Raw genomic sequence first — 22561 nt, forward strand, 5'->3', positions numbered from 1 at the left:
AATTTCCAAATTTTACAAACGACGCCGAAACCTATCAAATCACATCTGATTGACCTCAAATTTTGCACACAAGTCACATTTCACATTACGGACCTATTCTAATTTCCAAAATCGGATTCCAACCCCGATATCAAAAAGTCAACCCCTCGGTCAAACTTCCCAAAAATTCAACTTTTGCCATTTCAAGCCTAATTCCACTACCGACCTCAAAAAAAATCCGGACACGCTCCTAAGTCCAAAATTACCATACGGAGCTATTGGAATCATCAAAATTCAAATCTGAGGTCGTTTGCACATAAATCCACATCCGGACAACGTTTCTACCTTAAAATTTTAAATTATGAGACTAAGTGTCTCATTTCATTCCGAAATCTTTCCGGACCCAAACCAACTAACCCGGTAAGTCATAATACAACTGTAAAGCATAACTTGAGCAATAAATGGGGGAACTGGACGGTAATACTCAAAATGACCGGCATGGTCGTTACATTCTCCCCCACTTAAACATATGTTCGTCCTCGAACGTGCCATGAGTTGTTTCCAAGCCATCAAATCACTATTCCATCTTACCACGCACGTACCCGGGGGTGATCCCGCGCCATCCTATTCCATAGATCTGACAACACAGTATAATTGAAGATCATTAATTTAACCTTAGCCCAAAACCTTGGATCCAAATTTCTAACATTCAGAATTCTTTTCAAGACCCGAATTCTATCCTCAGCCATAACCATAATCCCAGATACAATCGCATAACATACTACACAACTTGCATACTCGTAACACCATTTTTTATCACAGTAACTACTCAAAACCAACCAAGTACTAGTATAAAACCTCGCATTCCATAGGACCTCATTCCAAACCTTCGTACACTGGCAAAGATGAAAGAAACAATCAAAACTCATAACTGTTAATTAGATCAACTAGCCATGGAGCTTTCTCGCCCCAACCAGAACCACAATCCTCTCCTAAGCCGACTTTCAATATTGTCTTCCCAAATATATCGGAATCAAACCTGACAGTACCCATTCTGGGTCCAATGACCTTATATTATTAAACACAACTATTCCACAGACATACCACACCAGTATGACTCAAAGCCACAAGCCGTGCCATCCGTGCGCCAATACGCAACAATTCAAATATATTCAGTCATGAAAAATAACTCAAATGAGAGAACTGCCCTGCCAGATTAACAAGTACCACCACAAAGAAATGCTGAAAATCCATCACACACCGAAGAACCATCATACGATTCTAACGCAAGGTTCATACCTTAACATAACTCCACTGCAATGCGTGCCCCCATCCAAATATTGGTCCATATTATCTACCTTGAGCCACCTTGCTCAAAATCAATAACGACGGAGAGGCAAATGACAAAAATTCCACACAAAACTTGAAAGAACATAACCAATATGCAATCGATCATGCAATACCCAAATACTCATCTCGCTCAAATTTTGCCATAAGGCCCTAATATAACCGCACCATCTGTGCACATAACCAATTAATCATAGCTCCTCGTAGCATAAAGGAGTAACTCACAGATCAATTTCAGAACACGAATAAGTTCAACATCAACCAAATGGCACATCCCTCAATAATAGTAGTATGGAGCCAACCATTCTGGCTCGGTGTAGAATACACATTTTAATTGGGCCTATAAATGGACCCCCAATATCAACTCTGGTCACCCACAAATAGATAAAGAACCCTCCGAAAGTCCACAATGACTGAAGCATAATACATACTATTATCTGGCTAACTTCGGCCATGACTTCACAGTCCGCAACCATGAAACAATCTGCTCCAAATCCATAGAACACACGAATCACCATTTCTGATTCCATCTCCACCGCCCGAGTGTCTAACACATCTCTCATACACGATCATGCCACGAGTAATATTTCTCTCATTCTTTCGTGCCACATAGCAATGTCCTAAAATCAGCAGTCGATCAACCAGGAAAATACTGCAATACCTATAAAATATCCATAATTCAAAGCATAGTACGCCTTCTGAAATGTATACTCTACTCACGCAATACCAAATAGTGATAGCATTCATCTAAACATCAAAAACTGTTCATCTCCTCTAAGAATTTATGTCAAAGCTAAACCGTGACCTTGCACACGCCAACCTTAATCCTACACAACACACCGCATCTATCATGCCATCAGATGAAAAATATGAGAACCTCATAATCATTCTGAGTCTCAAGTAGAATATGTATCCTATCAGCTAGAAGCCTTCCATTTGATTCCATCCGGTAGAAAATCAAAATACTCAACATGCTTCTCAGGCCGGTAGGAAAATACCCAGCTCAAACCATGGTAGAAATCCTCGAGAATGCTTTGGAATCCATTTGCACATAATCAAGCCATCAGAGTTGAATCTCTCTAGCTCAACCAAGCCACGCAGGTCGCCAAACCCAGGTGTATTGCCACAAAGCACCTGTAGAAAACCCCCACATCATAAGCACCCAAAGAACCGATCATATCTGTTACAATACTGATCCAACCTACTACCCAGATGTCTTATTTTCTCCGATTTTCTTCCGAATTTGTCTTCAGATTGATACTTCTCCTTGCTAAAACACCACGATCTTTAGCCACAACTCACCCCACAAACCTAGCATAGAACCACAATGCCCTACAGCCCATAAGCAATTGTATTCTTCTTAAGCACCTTCAAAAAATAAAATACCACAATTGTAACACTCACTCTGAGAATACCTTATGTGAATTTGAAATTATTCTTCTTACCTTCCTTATACTAAAATGTAGAATCCATAGTCATATGGAATTTCCGCAAGTCTAGGCACCACCAAACACAAATCTTAGATTTTTATCCTTACGCAAGCCCGGAGAATTTCTCAATTGCTATATATAAACCTCGAACCTATTGGAACATTCTCGAGAGTCACCCACTTTGTTCAAATCCAAATTACATGACCCAAATGGGCCAGCAGACATGTGCCCCATTAGCACAACAACACTCAAAGAAGTAACTCTACTTTAATACCGCCTATCAAATTCATACTCCGTGCGCACTATATCAGTCACAATTAACAACTCACTCATCCCACGATTTTCATATACTCATAGTGCAATATAACCCATAACCATGAATTTCTTTATTCGAGTCATTTTCGAACTCCACCTCTGCAAGTCAACACTGATTCCCAAGTATACTTCAGACCAAAACAAAAATTTGACACATACCCATGAAATCAAATTGTCAATAGCAGGCTCCCCCACTTAGCCTTAAGCTGCCATTATATAAAATCAGAACCCGCAAGGATTTCCCTTTCTCAATTACCAATATCTCGCATTGTTAACCTGCCAGACTTTTCAAAGTATTTTGTTAAGCTTTTCAGGAACATTCTGAATCACCAGCCACAGTCACACACTCGACCTCTTACCGGGTAGCAAGTAATATTCCTCACAGAAGCTTCATCAATATCATGCCACCGCTAACTGCTCATAGGAGATAACCCACATGTGGAATTCCTTACTGACATCTTTCAACGACACTGCACTGGGTGCAACAACTACATAATCAGTAAATTCTCCTGAGCTCATGCTCGCCCACCATTTGTATAAGTCTGCACTTTACCTATTGACGTCAACTGAAAGTTCAACAATACCTTTCGAACTCAAGTCATATTGCCCCTGAAACGATAATCAGATCTTCACATCCCTCTTCATTTCAAACAAACTCCTTTATGCCATATTCAATCTTTCTCCGTACAGTAACTATCACTCCAAATAAAGTTTGTAGGCCAGATCACATTCTAACACGAGTCCAAACCGTTCTATACTTTCTCAAGGCACGCGACTACCCTATCACAGAATCCATATGCTAATCTGCCACTCTTACTTCGGTTAAATCATCTCCTTTAAGCAACTTCTCAACCTCTGCTTCTCCTACTTGACCTGCTAGTACTTTAACCACTGCGAAACACTTCCCGGCATGTCTTCCCTCATACTTTTCTGCCCAACTGTTGCATCAAATCAAAATGCATCTATGTCGCACCTGAACCAATAAAATGTTACCGACTCTAAGCCTCTTCGAAGATCATATTTCTCGAGCCATCAACATTAGAAATACTCATTCACAACCATAATTACTACACAATCACTTACTCTTCTTGAGTCCAAACTCATTGACAAGACATGGGAAATTAATTTATCCCAAAATTTAACAACGTGAAAGATCCTTCAATACACTCACAACTCGAGACAATACGTTAAATCAAGACAGAAATCATCAAGTACCCAATAGCAAACTCTTGAGTTATAAGCAAACTTTATTCGTCACATTCAACCCATCTGAACACATCTCGTAGTCATATCATACTTACCATATAGTCATTCAATCGCTCATCGAGCCACAAATCCTACTCATGGGGATATTACCGGATATAGGGTCAATATGTACAAGCTCTCACAACTGAAACTACCGAGCCTAAGCTACGGTCTAACCCCGGCCTCAAGTCCTCCAGACTGGCCCATCACCAAAACACATAATACACTTCTTGAACCTCGTTCATAGAATCACAAGCCTGTGATGCACAACTGATACCGAGCGCTCGTATGCGCATACGAAATGCATGGAAGGGAATTCAAAGAGTTATGTTTCAAGCTGAATCAAATCCGCACGATAGAATGCAAGAAAGTGAAATTTTCCTAAGGGTTCGGCAGCCTCTCGAAGATAAGTACAGACGTCTCCGTACCGATCTGCAAGACTCTACTAAATATGATCATGACTCGTGAGACCTATGTAACCTAGGGCTCTGATACTAACTTGTCATGACCCAAAATCCTAACCTATCATGATGGCGCCTATCTCGGTACTAGGCAAGCCAAAAATCTCAATAAACCACAATTTCTTTTAAGACTAAAAAGATAATATTTAAATACAATACATAATCCCACAAATTTTGATACGAAAACTCCCAAAACCTGGTGTCACTGAGTACATGAGCATCTAACATGATTACAAATCTGGAAAACATGGTCCATAATAGTCTGAAACCAAATACAGTAAACAAGGAGATAGGGAAGGAGAGGCATGGTCTGTGAAACATGGCAGCTACCTCAGAATCTCCTAAAATCAGTTGTGCGAAAGAATCAACACCCGCTATGTCTGGGAACTCCTGGATCTGCACACGGAGTACAAGGTGTAGTATGAGTACAACCAACTCAGCAAGTAACAATAATAAATAAAGAACTGACGATAGCGACGAGCTACACAATTATAGTTCCCTTTCAGAAATTCCAACAAAGAATAGACATGCTTTCAAATCCGGCAGTTTAAGTCAAATCAATTTTATACAGTTCAAATTCATGTAATCCGGATACAAATCCTTCAGAGAATTCACAATAATGACAGATAGCAACCAAGTGCAACAACAAATGCAAAGCAAGTACAGCCTCTCAGGTAGGCAACAGTCACTCAACTTATCACAACAGCTCAACCATTCGGCTCTCAGCCCTTAGAACTCACACTCAATGGGTACTCCTGCTCACTAGGGGTGTACAGACTCCAAAGGGGCGCCTACAGCCCAAGCGTTATAATCTGCACGGACTACTCACGTGCTATAATATAAATATCTAGATCCACACGGTCAACTCACGTGTTGCACGGCCAACTCACGTGCTATAGTATAATATAAGGATCTGCACGACCAACTTACGTGTTGCACGGCCAACTCACGTGCTATGGTATAATATCTCACAATCAGGCCCTCGGCCTCACTCAGTCATAAAGCTCTCCAGTCTCTCGGGCTCTCAACAATCATAAAATCAGCCCAAACAACAATGACACGATACATCAATAATGAACAATAGAGACTGAGATAAAATAATCAAGTAAGCTGTGACTGAGTACAAAACAACAATTTAAGCAGATAATTCAACATGTACACGACCTCTGTGGGTCCACATAGTACCAACATATAGCCTAAACATGGTTTCTAATATGACTTAGTCAAATTTTCACAACACATAGAGAGCACATAGCTAACAACAAGTTATTTAACTTTACAGTTTCCACGGGACAAATCAAGTCACAATCCCCTCGGTGCACGCCCACACGCCCGTCACCTAGCATGTGCGTCACCTCCAAAGTAATCACATGATACCAAAATCTAGGGTTTCATACTCTTAGGACCAAATTTATAATTGTTACCTCAAAATATGAAATTCTTTACTCTGCTATGCCTTTGCCTCGCAAATCGGCCTTTGAATGCCTCGAATCTAATCACAATTAATTCGTTTCAGTCAATAAAATTTATCGGAATTAATTCCATATGAAAATATAATTTTTTCCATAAAAATCCGAAATTTATCTCAAAAATTGCTCGTGGGGACCACATCTCGGAACCCGACAAAAGTTACAAAATCCGAAAGCCCATTCAACCACGAGTCTAACATACTAATTTTACCAAAATCCGACCTCAACTCGACCTCCAAATCTTCAAATCTTATTTTCAAATGCCTAAGTTCAAGCCCCCGATTTACACCTCAAAAACATGTAATCTAGTCGGATTATTCGATGATAATTCAATATTATAAAGTAGAAATGATCACAAGGGACTTACCTGAAGTTTTCCCATGAAAACCTTGCTCAAAAATCGCCTCACCCACTTTTGGAAATGTCAAAACTGACAAAATCTCGGACTCCTCTGTTTTTAACATTCTGCCCAAGTGTCTTGCACCTGCGGAATTTGAACCGCTTCTGCACATCTACTTCTGCGGATTTTTCCCTGGTTTTTCTGAAATTTTCGCTCCTGCGATCAACCACACGCAGGTGCGAGCTCGCACCTGCGAGATGCCTTCCGTATCTGCGCTCAAAATCCCCAGCCCAAGCGCCGCTTCTGCGTTCCTTCTCACGCAGGTGCGATTCCGCACCTGCGAAATCCTTCCACACCAGCGCACCTCGCTTCAGCGCACCCCAGCTCGCACCTGTGACCACTATTCCGCAGGTGCGATTACACCAAAAGGCTTCAGCTTCAGCAGTCTTCCAAATTCAAAAATCGATCCGCTAACCGTTCAAAACTCACCCGAGGCCCCCGGGACCTCAACCAAATATACCAACAAGTACTATAACATAATACGGACCTACTCGAGGTCTCAAATCACATCAAACAACTTCAAAAATACGAACTACACACGAATTCAGGCCTAATGAACTTCGAAATTTCCAAATTTTACAAATGACGCCGAAACCTATCAAATCACGTTCGATTGACCTCAAATTTTGCACACAAGTCACATTTCACATTACGAACCTATTCCAATTTCCAGAATCGGATTCCGGCCCCGATATCAAAAAGTCAACCCCTCGGTCAAACTTCCCAAAAATTCAACTTTCGCCATTTCAAGCCTAATTCCACTACGGACCTCAAAAAAAATCCGGACATGCTCCTAAATCTAAAATCACCATACGGAGCTATTGGAATAATCAAAATTCAAATCCGAGGTCGTTTACACATAAATCCATATCCAGACAACTTTTCTACCTTAAAATTTTAAATTATGAGACTAAGTGTCTCATTTCACTCCGAAATCTTTTCGGACCCGAACCAACTAACCAGGTAAGTCATAAAATAACTGTAAAGCATAACTTGAGTAGTAAATGGGGGAACGGGGCGGTAATACTCAAAACAACCGTCTGGGTCGTTACACTTGACTAATCCTCATCACTACTCCACTGAGGTTAGTCTTGATACTTACTTGGTACTGCTACGGTGTACTCGTACTATGCTTCTGCATAATATTTGTGCAGATCCAGGTATTTTAAAGTCAGTCGATCGTTAGCTAGTTGTGCAAATTCTTGTTGTGGAGACTCAAGGTAAACCTGTTACTGCTTTCGCAGGCTTCGGAGTCACCTTTTGATGTTGTTTTTACACTGTTTATCCTTATTTCGAAACAGTTGTATTTAGAGGTTTCTAGCAAACTTTGTAGAGCTTATGACTTGTACTACCGGTTTTGAGATTGTAAGTCTTGTATGGATATTTCTAATTTTCATTTGTCAATCGTTATTTATTATTATTGTTAAATGTTAGGCTTATCAAGTCCCTAAGACTAGGTGCCATCACGAATTCCTATGGAGGGAGATTTGGGTCGTGACAAAAATAATAAAAATTATAGTACACATGAACAAAAAATTTCAATTAAATATTATATAGTAACTATAATCAATATTAGTTTGTATAATATATCTCATACTATAATTGTAACGACCTAACCGGTCGTTTTGAGAATCAGCGTCCCATTCGGTGGCTTAAGGTCTCGAGCAGCTTCATATTTTGTATTATGACTTGCGTGTGTGGTCGAGTTCGGATTTCGGATGATTCAGGATTGATTTGGAAGGATGATTCTTGTTTTAGAAGCTTAAGTGAAAAGAGTTAACTGGAGTTTGACTTTTGTGTAGATGACCCCGGAATGGTGTTTTGATGATTCCAATAGCTTTGTATGATGATGTCACAACCCAAAATTCACTAGTCGTGATGGCACCTAACCCAACCTACTAGGTAAGCCAACTAATAACTATCCAACTTCAATTAACTTTTTAATAAGACAATTAAACAAAGGAATTTTCTAGAATCCTATACATTCCCCAAGGACTGATAGTATAAATCATGAACTTTTAAGAATAGAGTTTACAAAGCTGATATGAACTAAATACACTTTATGTTTGAAAAGTACATAAACAGAGTTTTAAAATCTAAGGATACCATGAACAAGAGGCAGTTACAACAGGGACGCAGGTACATCTTCCAATCCAGCTCCAATCGAACACAGCAACATCGGCATTCGAAATCTGCACGCAATGTGCAGGAAGTGTAGTATGAGTACAACCGGCCACATGTACTCAATAAGTAACAAACCTAATCTTAGGTTGAAAGTAGTGACGAGCTGGAATATGGTCGGGTACAACACCAATAGCCAACAACTATTTATAACAATGTAGAGCATATAAATAAGGAAGCAATTCAGAAATAAAATACTCAGCTTTATCACAATTTCCCGAAAATAGTTCCGTTTTTCAAGAATAACAGTGAAAACCCAAATCCTTTACCGAAATCGTTGAAAAGTATGAGATAGTTTGAAAACTGTAAATTTTTCCAAAAATCCTTTCCAAAATAAGTAAGATGTTTCATTTCTTTTCCAGATAGCAAGTGTGAAATACCTCTCTATGCTCACATATCAATGTGTGTAAAAGTCATAAATGACGTGATACCGTACAACATGAGGAAAATATGTCTCTATGCATGTATGTCATGTGTGCATGCTAATGCCATATATCTCAGAGATGAATCATGTACTTACTCTCAGAGTACTCAATCTCACTGCTTCACACTTTCAACCCATCATGCTCAACCACTCGGTACTGTATATGGCCCACACGACCCAGGGAAATCCATCCCGGAACATATACAACAATGACTATAAGTCACCCAGTATCGAGGAAAAAGGGCAATCCAACACTGTGGAGAAATCCATCTCCAGGTAGTAAGTACTTCGGACAAATCCATGTCCAGGGAAAACCATCCATTAATAGTATCATCCGCGCTCACTGAGGGTGTGTTACAGACTCCAGAGGGGCTCCTGCAGCCCAAGCGCTATCATAATCATCAATATAACCATTGCGGTGTGCAGCCCGATCCTATAACTGTCACTCATAATCAGGCTCTCGGCCTTACTTAGTCATCAATATTTCCAGTCTCACCCACGGGCTCACAATGTCATGAAAATTGACCCGGAAAAATGATATAATGTACCAATAAGTAACAACTGAGACTGAGATATGATATGAATGTATGAATATGACTGAGTACAAAATATCAATGAAATCAGTGAGATGACAGCAAGCAACGACCTCTATGGGTCCTAACAATATTAGCATAAAGCTTAAACATGATATCTAGCATGATTAACAGCTCAGTTACTTTATCACATGGTGAAAACACAAATATCAACTAAAATATGGCCACTATACAGTGCCATAGAAACAATGGAATCACAATTCACAGGGTGCACGCCCACACGCCCGTCACCTAGCATGTGCGTCACCTCAATACCAATCACACAACACATAATTTGGGGTTTCATACCCTCAGCACTAAGTTTAGAAGAGTTACTTATCTTGAACAAGCCAATTCCAACACCGAGCAAGCCAAGCGATGCTCCAAAAATGCCATCACGCGCGTAGCGACCTCCGAACGGCTCAAAACTAGCCAAAAGCAACTCAGATACATTAGATAAAGCCCAATGGAGCAATTACAAATGATAAAGATCGAATTCTACATCAAATCCCAAATCCGGCCAAAAATCACACCGGGGCCCATGCCTTCTCTTTTGAGCCGTGGGCTATTTGTTGTGGAAATATTGATATTGTTGGATCTTTGGAAAGGTTGTGGCCTATGGGCACTTGTGTTATGAGTGGATACGTCATGTTGTTGTGATGTTAGCATTTGTGAACTGTTGTGTGGTTTTGGTTGTTGTTATGCGGAGTATAAGGGTGTCATTTCACTGTTGTTGTTATGCGGAGTATAAGGGTGGCATTTCACCATTGTTGTTATGCGAGGCGTAAGGGTGGCATATCACTGTTGTTGAATGTACGGAATGATAAGGGTGGCTATTGTGTCATTGTCCGGGCGGAGTGATAAGGGTGGCTATTATACGGAGTGATACGGGCGGCTAATGATATTGTCAAGGCGGAGTGATACGGGTGGCTATCAGAGAGATAAGGTTGGCAATGTCAAGGATGATGTGTGATGGTTTGGGGACATTGTGTTGGTGATTTTCGTGTGATGGTGTGCTTTTCCTTGTGATTTTGAGTTTGTGATCATATCGGGCGGATTGTGATTGTGAGCATGTGATCATGCCGGGTAAATTGTGATTGTAAGCTTGTGACCACACCGGGTGGATTGTGAATGTAAGCGTGTGATTATGCCGGACGGATTGCGATATTAGCACGTGCGTTGTCCGTACGGTTGATTCGAGATGTGGGCACAAGGTTTCGTGAGTACCTGATGGTGGGTTGAGACCCGTGACTTGTGACTATGAGATGGGGTATCACGGGATGATTTCGTTATGAACCTTGTGTTAGCATGACTTGATTAACTGATTGCCCTATGTATTCCTTATTTGGTTTTAACGATACTTCTCGGTGTTCTTATTGCTTTACTGTTAATATCACATGTTGATTTTGTTGCCATTTACTGATTTTTGCTTTCCATTATTAGCTTTATACATCTATACTGCAGAGGTTACCTTGTCTAGTGAGTGTCTTGACTTGTACCTCGTCACTACTCCACCGAGTTTAGTCTTGATACTTACTGGGTACCGATCATGGTGTACTCATACTACACTTCTGCATATTTTTGTGTAGATTCAGGTACTTTGCAGTCGGTGGATTGTTAGATAGCGGATCAGATATTGCTGTAGAGACTTCAAGGTATACATATCATCGCATTCGCAGGCCTTAGAGTCACCTTCGGAAATTGCTTGTGTATAGTTTATTTCTATTCCAAAACAGTTGTACTTAGAGATTTGCTAGTAAACTCTGTAGAGCTTATGACTTGTACTACCGGTTTTGGGATTGTTGGCTTTGTATAGAAATTTCTGTTTCATATTTAATAGTTGTTGGTTGAATTTTGCCATTAATTCAGTAAGTGCTAGGCTTACCTAGTCTTAAAGACTAGGTGCCATCACGACATCTTACGGAGGGAAATTGGGGTCGTGACAATAATATACATAATAAATAATATTTATATAATTTAAAGTTTTATACTTATTAAGATGAGGTACACGCGCAAAGCGCGTACCCTAATACTAGTACTATACTAAAAGTACGAAATTCCTTAGCGAAATGTCATTCACCTTTTTTACCCTTTTAAAAAAGAGTCCATATTAGACAAAATAGTCTATTAATTATTTTTTTAATATTTAAGACTTTAAAATCAACTAAAACTTTTACTTATTAAATCTTTCTTGTTTGAGCCATATAGAAATCCTAATATTTAGGATTTATAAATCAATTAAAATATAACATTATATAACTTCTTTCCTTATTTAAACATGTAAACTAACAAGATTTCTTACAAATTATATTTCGTGGTATTTTGTTTCAAAACAAACTTAATTGATAATGAGTTTGGTTTTGGTGTTTCTTCGTCAGTTTGGTTTTGGTTTTTACCTAATTTAATTTTATCTTTTTTTTCCAATTAAGTTCTCACATTTTAAAATCCTTTTTTCTAAACCCATTGTTATTAGAGTTTAGATTCTTCATAATATATGCCCCCTCCTTTTTTACTTTTCCCGTTTCAGCCTCTTCTTTTAATAAAAAGTTTATGTTGTTTTTTATTCTATTCATGTGGTCGATAGCACAAAAGCTACCAATTTCTTTATGCTTTTCGATTATTCAAAAGTTAGTTGTAAATAAAGACGTTGTAACGATCCAACCGGTCGTTTTGAGTGTTGTAGCCCTGTTCTCCCATTTACCACTTATTCTATACTCAATTGTTATTATGTTACTTGTAGGGGTAGTTGGCTTGATTACGGGGATGTTTCGAAATGAATCGGAACACTTAGTCCCAAGGTTGGATGCTTAAATTAAAAGAGTTGACCGGATGTTGCCTTATGAGTAAATGGCTCCGGAATAAAATTTTGATAGTTCCGATAGTTCCTTATGGTGATTTGGGACTTAGGTGTGTGTCTGGATATTGATTTGGTGGTCCGTAGGCGATTTTGGCTTGAAATGGCGAAAGTTGAAAAATTAGAAGTTTGGAAAGTTGAGAAGTTTGACCGAGAGTTGACTTTGTGGTTATCGTGCTCGGATTTTAGTTCTGGAAGTTGGAATAAGTCTGTTGTGTCATTTATGACTTGTGTGCAAAAATTTGAGGTTAATCAGAGTTGATTTGATAGGTTTCGGCATCGATTGTAGAAGTTGGAATTCATTAATTTTTATTAGGCTTGAATTGGGGTGCGATTCGTATTTTTGATATTGTTTGATGTAATTTGAGGCCTTGACTAAGTTCGTATCATGTGTTTAGGACTTGTTGGAATATTTGGTTGAGATCCCGGGGGCCTCAAGAATGATTCGGATGGGAATCATATTGAATTTGTGGAATTAGAAGTGCTGAAGTTGGGGAACTGCTGGTGTGACCACACCTGCGAGGGGTTGGTCACGGGTGCGAGCTCGCAGACGCGAGAAGGGGATCGCATGTGCGGCCTGGAAAGATTTGGGCAGAGGTCGCAGGTGCGAGGTTATTTTCCGCACCTGTGAGATCACAGATGCGGAGCGTAGATGAGCAAGTGCGGAGCTAGGTGAGGGGACCTGGGGAGCGCAGGTGCAGAGGTATTTCCTCAGATGCGGATTCGCATATGTGCATGAATGATCGTAGATGCGGAAGTGGGTTGGAGGTTGTGGATCGCAGAAGCGATGAGGAATCCGCAAAAGCGGGACCTCAAATGCAGTTAAGTGGAGCGCGGGTGCGAAAGGCCCTGGGCAAATTATATTCGAAGGGTTTCCGGGATTTTTGTCATTTTGGACTTTGCAAGCTCGGATTAAGGCGATTTTTGAGAGGGTTTCTAGTGATTTATTGAGGTAAGCCACTTGTGATCATTTTTATTCAATAATATTGATTACCCATTGAATTTTCCAGCTAGTTGAAGTATTTTTAAGGTAGAATATTGGGAGTTTTGGGCTAGGGATTGGAGAATAAAATTTGGGGATTTGAGTGACGATTTGGTGTCAGAATTTGGTAAATTTGATATGGTTGGACTCGTAGTTGAATGGGTATTCGAATTTTATGACTTTTGTTGGATTCCAAGCTGTGGGCCCGTGGTTAACGTTTTAAGTTGACTTTTTGACTTTTGATTAAGAACTTAGCATTTTCATATGGAATTGATTCTGATAGCTTGTGTTGATTGTATCGAGTTATTTGTGGCTAGATTCGAGACATTTGGAGGGCGATTCGCGAGGCAAGGGCTTGCTAGCGGAGTGATTCGATTTGCTTGAGGGAATTATCTTATTTAAACTCGGTTGAGGCACCAGCTGCCTGAATTGTTGTGATAGCTACGTGCTACTGGGTGCGCACATGCGTGGGGATCAACCCATGTGCGGGCACCAGGGTCATATATTTATGTTCGGGTTGTGCCCGGGCTCTTATAAACCGAGAATTGACTGTTAAGCTTTAAGCTATGATATTTCTCATGTTGTAACAATTTGTGTGATCTATTTAAGCCATGCTGAGGCTACATAGAGGTTAATCCCTGAACGAACTTGATAAATGCCTTTCAGTGATGAAATTGCCGATTTGAGCTACGATGACACACTTTGCATATGTCTATACTTTAGCATGTCATTTATACCAGTCCAGGAGCACGAGGATCTTATTTCATTCATCATATACGTGTATACTTGTTTAACTACTCCTGTATTATATGTTTGGACTGAAGGCTTGTGATTATGCCAGGCGGATTATGTTATTGGCATGTGAGTTATCCGTGCAAATCCATATATTGATATTATTGGCACGTGAGTTGTCCGTGTAGGTTCTATCAATAGCACTTGAGTTGTCCATGCAGCGTGTGGAATTTGCATTTTCTTGATCATTTATCTGATTTAATTGTTCCTTCCTCTACATGCCATGATATGGCTTGAGCAGGGTATTTGAGAAATTGTACACATGCACCTATGGATATTCTTCTCACGAAACTTGATGAGTTAGTTTTAAATGTTATTTATGTACAGGTTTAAAAGGCAGACCTACACTGGAATAGCTAATATCATCAATAATTTAAGCTTCTCTTACCTTACCTTGTTTAATTACGATATTTATTGAGTTGATTGTACTCACACTACACTCTGCACCTCGTGTGCAAATTCAGGTATTTTCAGGCACGGTGGTTGCTGATCTTGAAGTTTTTACCCCGTTCGAAGATTATCAAGGTAGCTGCTTTGGCGTCCGCAGCCCTTGACTCTCCTTCACAATCTCTCAGTTTTACTTATATTATTCTACCTTCCTAGACGGTGTTTCAGACTATGTTATTGTATAGATACTCATGTACTCAGTGACACCCGAATTTTGAAAAAGTTTATATTCGAGTCGCAGTTGTTCATATAGGCTATTTATGAGAGTTATTGTTATTAAACTTGCTTCATCTTATTTTTTTTATATAAAAATACCTAGTTTTATTGTGATTGTCGGCTTGCCTAGTTTTGTGATAGGCGCCATCACGACATGTTGAGTTTTGGGTCGTGACAGACGTTAATTTTGGTACAACTTAATAATATATGCACACTTAATAAATAAGAATATTTTAATTAGAAATCATATTGAACTAACTTTATTTATTATCATCGTTGCATATTGATCCAATTAAATATCAAGTTAAATAAAATCATCATTCATAATATATTCTAAATTCAAATGTCTAGCTATAATTTTAGTTTTATATTATAACTCCAAATAAAAATTTCAAGAATAGGCATACATTTAGTTTATTATTTTCTTAGGTGACATTGGTTGAAGTGCCAATGTATTTTTAGTTTGATTTGCTTTTTCACATTTTCATTAATATTTACAATCCATAAACATTGGATAATTCTATAAGACATGATTCCTTCATTTAGTGAATTAGCTAAATAGGATCAACAATTTAACATTTACCATTTTCATAAATTTACGTTTTATTTTCTTGATTCTATTTTATAACTTAAATATATTTTTTTAATATTATTTACGTGAGTTTTAAAAGTTTGGGCATATTGATACAAGGTACACGCGCATCGCGCATACAGTAAAACTAGTATTATAGAAAGTTGCTAGGAAGAAACAAAAGGATATGGTAGCAGGAGGCATAGTATTACTATTATTTTTGTGATACAAAAGAAATGATTGAATTTTTTGTTAAAAAATTGTACAGTGTGGGTAAGTTGTGTGATACTTCTCTTTCTCTTACAAAATAGTGAACCCTAATTTTACACTTTTGGACCCATAAATTTGGCTCTATTTTTTTGGAGAGAAAAAGAAGGCACATAATAATTTTTTTTAATATACTTAGCTCCTGTTTGACCATAAAATTTGAGAGCTTTTTTTTAAATTTTATTTTCAAATATCTGTTTGTTTATAGATTTTAATAATGTTTTTGGCAGATTTTAAAAACAAAATCTTCAAATTCCAAAAACAACTCTAGAGTAGTTCTTGAACTTTTTTACTAACAAAACTTCAAATTTTTTTCAAGTAAAATGCATGTCCAAATATAATTTTAACTTTCAAAACCTATTTTTTATTGCATCTTCAAAAACTCATTTTTTCACGTTTCAATCAAAATTATGTCCAAATGCTAGCTTAGGAAAATTGATACTATTATTTTATTAACAGTAGTTTATTACGTGACTATAATAAATTAAATTTTAGTGAAATTAACCTTTGTTTCATGGTCAAAGGGAGAGAGAGTTTATGCATTTTTATCGCAGTTGGTTTTTGAGTTCCTTTCCTACTTTAATTTCTAAATTTATTAGTACTAACGGCTCATTGAGCACCCTGCTTTAGGGTTTTCAGAATGAGCACTAGTGCATTGGTTGCAGAAAAGGTGTGGGAAGGTATCCAATCAACTCATTCAGGTCTTTTCTTGAACCAACTACCTCACAATTTAATTATTTTTGGGCTTATATCAAAAAGGGTAGCACTGTACTTGACTAGTAATGCTAATTTGTTTTGGGGTTTCTATTTTTCATGTTCTTGATTGGTGATGGGGTTGCTACAGTGAACGATGACCAAGTTTCAATGTCAGTATTAAATGTTGTCCTTTTTCTTGTTCCTTTGAATTCCAATTTCATTCATAGGATTTCTGGTACTATACATTCTGTAGATTGCATTTCTTATTTGGGAAAAATTTGGAGCGAGCAATGAGGATAGTTGATCAAAGAGGCGTAAAAAGGATCTTGGGCAAACCCAGTGGTCGTTCCATCTTTCAGGTCCAACCCCTCTTAGCGTTTTTGAGTTGTTTATGAATAAAGCATTAGACTTGCCTTTTTTCCTCAGGTTGTCGGAGAGTCAAAGAGGAAGGAGGAATATCTATGCTTTCCAGAACATTATTGTGCTTGTTATTCCTTCTTCTATGACATTGTAAACAGAGGGGAACAGCTTTGTGTGAGACCTACCGACCCTATTTCTCCAATGTCTTTTGTCCTTTCTTTATTTGATTCCTCTTTTTGTCCAGTGTAAGCATCAATTAGCTGCCAGACTTGCTTCTTCGTTGGGAGCATGTGTTGATTTTAGGATCTCTGATGATGAGCTTGCTCTCATGCTCTCCCAGCTTTGAATGTGCAAATTTCCAGGTAATGCTTAAATGTTTGAAATTGGATACCACTTACTAAATTCGTCTATGGTAGAAACTACTTCAATGCTGCAAAAGTCTATCACCTCTAATACGACAACATAACTGGGGGAACATGCATTCACTTCAGGATAATAGTCTAATACTGAGCATGACTACTCCTAATTGATTTTGAAAACTACATCTAAATTTATTATTTCTTTATTTAGTTCTTTGTTGGGTCACTAGTTATATAAAAAAGGGGTTTGCCTTTCTGAATTGCCACTTTTAGATTATGGGAATAAATGGAATTCAAGTTCTAAAGGGGCATTTGCACATGCAAACAAGCATAGTAGAGTGTGTTAGTCTGTTTGTGCTGTGTAAAACAGTACATCATCGCCGGGCTTGATATGATTGAACTTGATTTACTTGTACTGGTAAATCTAGTGTCAAATCACTATGTCTTGAATATAATGGGAATTCTTCTTATACACTATTTCACCCTTGGCAAATATCTTGTAGTCTGATTTGCATAGAGCTTTTAAGTTTGAGGTGGCTTTGTTCTGTTCCAAGTATTTTACCTTTTCATTTGTGATTCAAAGTTTTTTGAAAGGCTGATTTGCTAGTAATTTACTAGTAATTTTTATCAACCATCTTAAGCAACATGCTCCTAGCTGAAATGACCATTCTAGAAGAAATAGTTTTTCTATGAATGTTCTTGACAGACAACTCTCCTATTCTCTTACCTAAATAACCTTTCTAAAACAAAGGCCAAATCATGTGGATGTTCAGCAGTATGAAGGTGTTCATTGTTTTTTGAAATTGACTGGTATAACTTTTTCTGAAAACTAAAATTTCTATGTTCAGGTAACCCTAACTTTATAATCCACTGTTGTCCATATATTTGTTTGATGCTAAAACCGCTGCTGAGCGATGTCTGCATTATTCCTCTGGGCTTCTCTTTTGCAATTATTTATACGTACTTATAAGATTGCTACTCGTTTCCAGAGTAGAACAAGGTTTCACGGTGTTCAAATGATAATCTTGATCAGTGATCTATTTATGCCTCTTGATTATTTTTCTACTATTTTAGCCGTTCAGAGTAAAGTTGAAGTTTCTTTTTTGGTCTTCAGAATGAGGTAACTGTCAAAGACCTTGTGTATTCTAGTTGTTTTCATGTATCGTGTTAGGAAAATGACAGAGAAATTGAGGCTATGACTTTACCTCTTAATTGCGTAAGATGACATACGATTGTTCTTTCTCTGGATAAATTGCTTAAGATCAAATAGGGAGGAGATCCTTAAAACTTTAGAGACGGCAAATGAACTAGAAAGGTAGTTGAAGTAGGGATTAAGCAAAATTAGTTGACTGCATGGAAGTTTTGTGTAGAAACAGCTAGTGAATATTTAAACAGAGGTTAGAAATTTAACAAGATAGATAATAAGGATAGGTGTGCGAATAAGCTAGTTCCATGGAAAAAGCAATATCCATCTATGGGGGGATAGACTCACACTAATTAATAGTGTGTTAGACGTGGAATGCCAACCTACCTGATGTCCTTGTTCCCAACGCTTGCAATAGTGGAGAAAAAAATGAATTCCATGAGAAATCAATTTCTATGGGATGTCAATGCTATAAAAAGGAAGATGCATTTAATTAGATGGCAAATGGTGTTGACTGGCAAAAAAGTGGAGGTCTAGGTGTGAGAAATCTGAGATTATATATTAAGAGTCTACTCTTCAAATGGCTATAGAGGTACATGTTGGAAGGTGATGTAATTTGGAAGAGGTTGATGAGTGCTATTTATGGTAATAAGGGAGGTTGGAGGCCTCCCTCTTTGCACATGAATGCAAGAGGGGACATACGGAAGTGTATCACAGTAAACTAGAAGTTGGAAACGGACAGAGAATCAAGTTCTAGATAGACTTTTTATTGGTAGGGGAGGAATGCTTGAAGTCTAAATTCCCTATTTTGCTGAGTTACTCTATTAATAAGACTGGAACTATTGCTGATTTTTTCTTAGACTCAGGATGTCAGATTGTACTTGGAAGAAATTTGAATGATTGGGAGGTAGAAGACTACTGTCTTTTACTAAAATAGTTAGAATCAGTCTAAATTGATCATAACAAGCTGGATTCACCGATGTAGACATAGTATGTTGATCAGGAAGTCAATTCATAGAACTCTGTCAATTGGCCATGGAGGATGATTTAAAAGACAAGCTCCAATAAAGGTAGCATGCTTTGGATGGATAGCAGTTTGGGAAGGCCTGTTTGACACAAGATAACTTGCAGAGAAGGGGCTTCAATGTATGTAACAGATATTATCTCCATTGCTGAGTTTCTAGATAATGCTGGGAAATATACTTAAACATCTGTTGTGTTGCCTGGGTGATGCGTAACGAGACTGCGAGTATAGTGGCAATCCCAGAGAGTACCCGAAAGGCTGAAGCAGATATGGAGATCCATCCCACTGTGCATCTTATGGACCTTATGGCTGGAAAGGAACAAGGCCTGTTTTGAAGGACACAGGAATCACATTTCTAAACTTAATAATAAAATAAATGTATTCGTAATCTGTATTATTGGTGTAAGGGTAGCTTATTAGTGAATCTATTTCAGTTTATGGATTTTCTGGATTTGTTAGGAGGGATGCAGGGGATGATTACTGCTTCTGGGATGCTCTTTGTTCTTTTCTGTACCATCTTGGTTCCTGATGAATGAACTTGACCTTATTTAAAAAGAAGGTAGTTAATAAGGAAGCAGAAGATATATTTGGTCAATCAAGAAACGGAAAAAGGTCAAATATATCCTTGTACTATTCAAAATAGTTTAAATGTACCCTTCGTTTGAGTATACGTTCAATTATATCTTTACCGTCATACTATTGCACTTATTTGCCCTTAATTTAGACGGCGGGACACGTGGCAAGCTAAAAAAGAAATAACCCACACCCAATTTTAATATCCGAAAACCCACTCTTTAATACCCGATCCATTCAAATATAAAAGATTTCTACTTGAGACATGTAAAAACTTGACAATTGTCCACTTTTTGTTTTATGTAAGTTCACCAAAATAAAATAAAAAGGGAAAATCCCTGCCCTAGCTGGATGTAACCCGGGAGTTGCTGTAAGCCTTCTCACCTGATATGCCAAATCTCCTTCGTCGGCGACTTTATTATTTTGGCTTACACTAGATAGTATGTTTTTCTTGTTGTAAAGATTAATTTCTTTAACACCATTTGGAGATTAGCAGTAATAAGTTGAAATGGAAGAAATTCCTTCTTTTGGTGACTTTATTTTCTACCGTTAACTATGCCCTTCCCCAGTTTCAAGCTTCACCTGATGTCATCGGAAACTATCGCCTTTTGCCGGAACCCTTTTTTTTCTTTTCTTCCCTTTCTATTTCTTTTTCTCTTTCTATTTCTTTCTTTTCTTCATCGTTGGAATTACATCGAAAAGTGCACTATTAAGAGTGTATAATCTGGTAAGATTTGAGCAAATATCAGGTGTTATTTGTCCAGAAAGTCCCACTCCAAACAGATGAGTTAATCTGGTTTTTTTTCTTTTGTTGGCTGGTTCATATTTACTCTATCACCATTGAAGTCCTGTTGACGGGAGCTCTTTCCGGCGAGGCTGTAGCAGTCGGCCGAAGTGGGTTTGACGAAGAAATAAAAGATATGAAAAGAGATATGGTACTTTGGCTCGTTGTCATATCAGTCCATGATTTGAACGGGTCGGGTGTTCAAGAGTGGGTTTTCGGGTATTAAAATTGGGTGTAGGTTATTTCTTTTTTAGCCTGTCACGTGTTCCGCTGTCTAAATTAAGGGCAAATAAGTGTAATGATATGAAGGTAGGGATATAAGTGAATGGATACTCAAACGAAGGGTACATTTAAACTATTTCGAATAGTACAGAGATATATTTGATCCTTTTCCGATCAAGAAACTCTATGTAAACTTTTTTTATCAGGAAAAAGATAAATTAGGATATAATTATCTGTTTAAAGGACAGCAGAGCCTGCTGGAAACATTTGAATATTTAACTAGAGGTTCGAAATTTAACAAGATAGCTAATGAGGAAGCAAAAGATCTACTATTTGGTGAATCAAGATACCCTATTTAAAACTTTTTATCACTGAAAAGATTAATCAGGATATACTTATCTTTTCTAAAGGACTGCTGCAAACATTTGAATAATTAATTATCATATGTCATAATGTAGGGTCTATGTCATAATGTAGGGTCTATGTCTTCTCTTATTGATTGTATCCATGTTTCCTATAGTTGAAGCCATTTCTTCTCCAGCTCTATATTGCAGGTTGAAGCATCATCTTATCCTACAAGAAATCCAACGATCATGCGTTATAGTTCTCAATGATGAGGTTCTGGACTTTGGAACTATTGCTTTACTTTATGAAGACCATATTCTTTCGGAATTTACAACAAAGTAATCAGATATAATGGCGCCAATCATCGAATTCTCTTGCATTGCACCTGGTGTACTTGTGTAACTATGTGGCCCGAAGGGGGATCGAGGGATCAGTATTTGATCTCGATTTTGATTGATGTGCATAGTTAAAAAAACATCTTGCGATATCATTGTTTCAAAAAAATATACATAGTACAGAAACATCTAAAGCTGTCACTATTTCAGAAAATTCTTCTTCTTCTACATTTAGCAATTCGTCCGTTTCAGTAACTGTAACTCCCACCCTTGGGGCCTTAATGCCGCCTAACAAATCACTTGCTAGGCAAACTAACGTTAGAATAGTTTTAAGCTATCTTTTAACAAATCAAACTAACAGATGCCAATTAAACTGAAATAACTGTAAGAGAATTGAAATATAGTGGGAAAAGTCATAACAACTGAGATATCTAAATACAACCCCGATCTGGTGTCACAAGTGCACGGACAACTAGAATAATACATATAATGGTTTGAATGAAAGTGAAACTGTATGAAACAAAGTAAACAGTTAGGATAAAGTAGAAGGGGACTTCAGGGCTGCGAACGCTGAGCAGCTGTATCTCAAGTCTCCGTCAGATGTCCGATCCGAGCAATCTACTGACCCCCGCTGCGACCGACTCCAAAGTTTGCACAAGAAGTACAGAGTGTAGTATGAGTACAACCGACTCCATGTACTCTGTAAGTGTCGAGCCTAACTTCGACGAAGTAGTGACGAGGCCAAGGCGGGTCATTTACGATAACCT

General features: G+C 38.1%; 1 protein-coding gene across 1 annotated transcript; it reads left to right on the forward strand.

Moving 5' to 3' along the window:
* Positions 1-16494: 16494 nt before the first annotated feature.
* LOC104115939 (uncharacterized) lies at positions 16495-22022 on the forward strand. The gene is made up of 6 exons (XM_009626677.4): positions 16495-16653; positions 16797-16818; positions 16902-17007; positions 17075-17182; positions 17253-17370; positions 21656-22022. The coding sequence occupies exons 1-5, from the start codon at positions 16593-16595 to the stop codon at positions 17352-17354; spliced, it is 399 nt and encodes a 132-aa protein (XP_009624972.1). The 5' UTR covers positions 16495-16592; the 3' UTR covers positions 17355-17370; positions 21656-22022.
* Positions 22023-22561: the final 539 nt, after the last annotated feature.

Source organism: Nicotiana tomentosiformis, chromosome 3 (assembly GCF_000390325.3).
Source record: "Nicotiana tomentosiformis chromosome 3, ASM39032v3, whole genome shotgun sequence".
Taxonomy (NCBI): Eukaryota; Viridiplantae; Streptophyta; class Magnoliopsida; order Solanales; family Solanaceae; genus Nicotiana; species Nicotiana tomentosiformis.

Excerpts from the sequence above, each read along its gene's own strand:
- LOC104115939 (XM_009626677.4), top strand. The coding sequence starts at position 16,593 with ATGAGCACTAGTGCATTGGTTGCAGAAAAGGTGTGGGAAGGTATCCAA. Across the intron at positions 16,819-16,901 it reads AACGATGACCAAGTTTCAAT|ATTGCATTTCTTATTTGGGA; the intron begins GTCAGTATTAAA and ends TACATTCTGTAG. Across the intron at positions 17,008-17,074 it reads GTGGTCGTTCCATCTTTCAG|GTTGTCGGAGAGTCAAAGAG; the intron begins GTCCAACCCCTC and ends TTTTTTCCTCAG.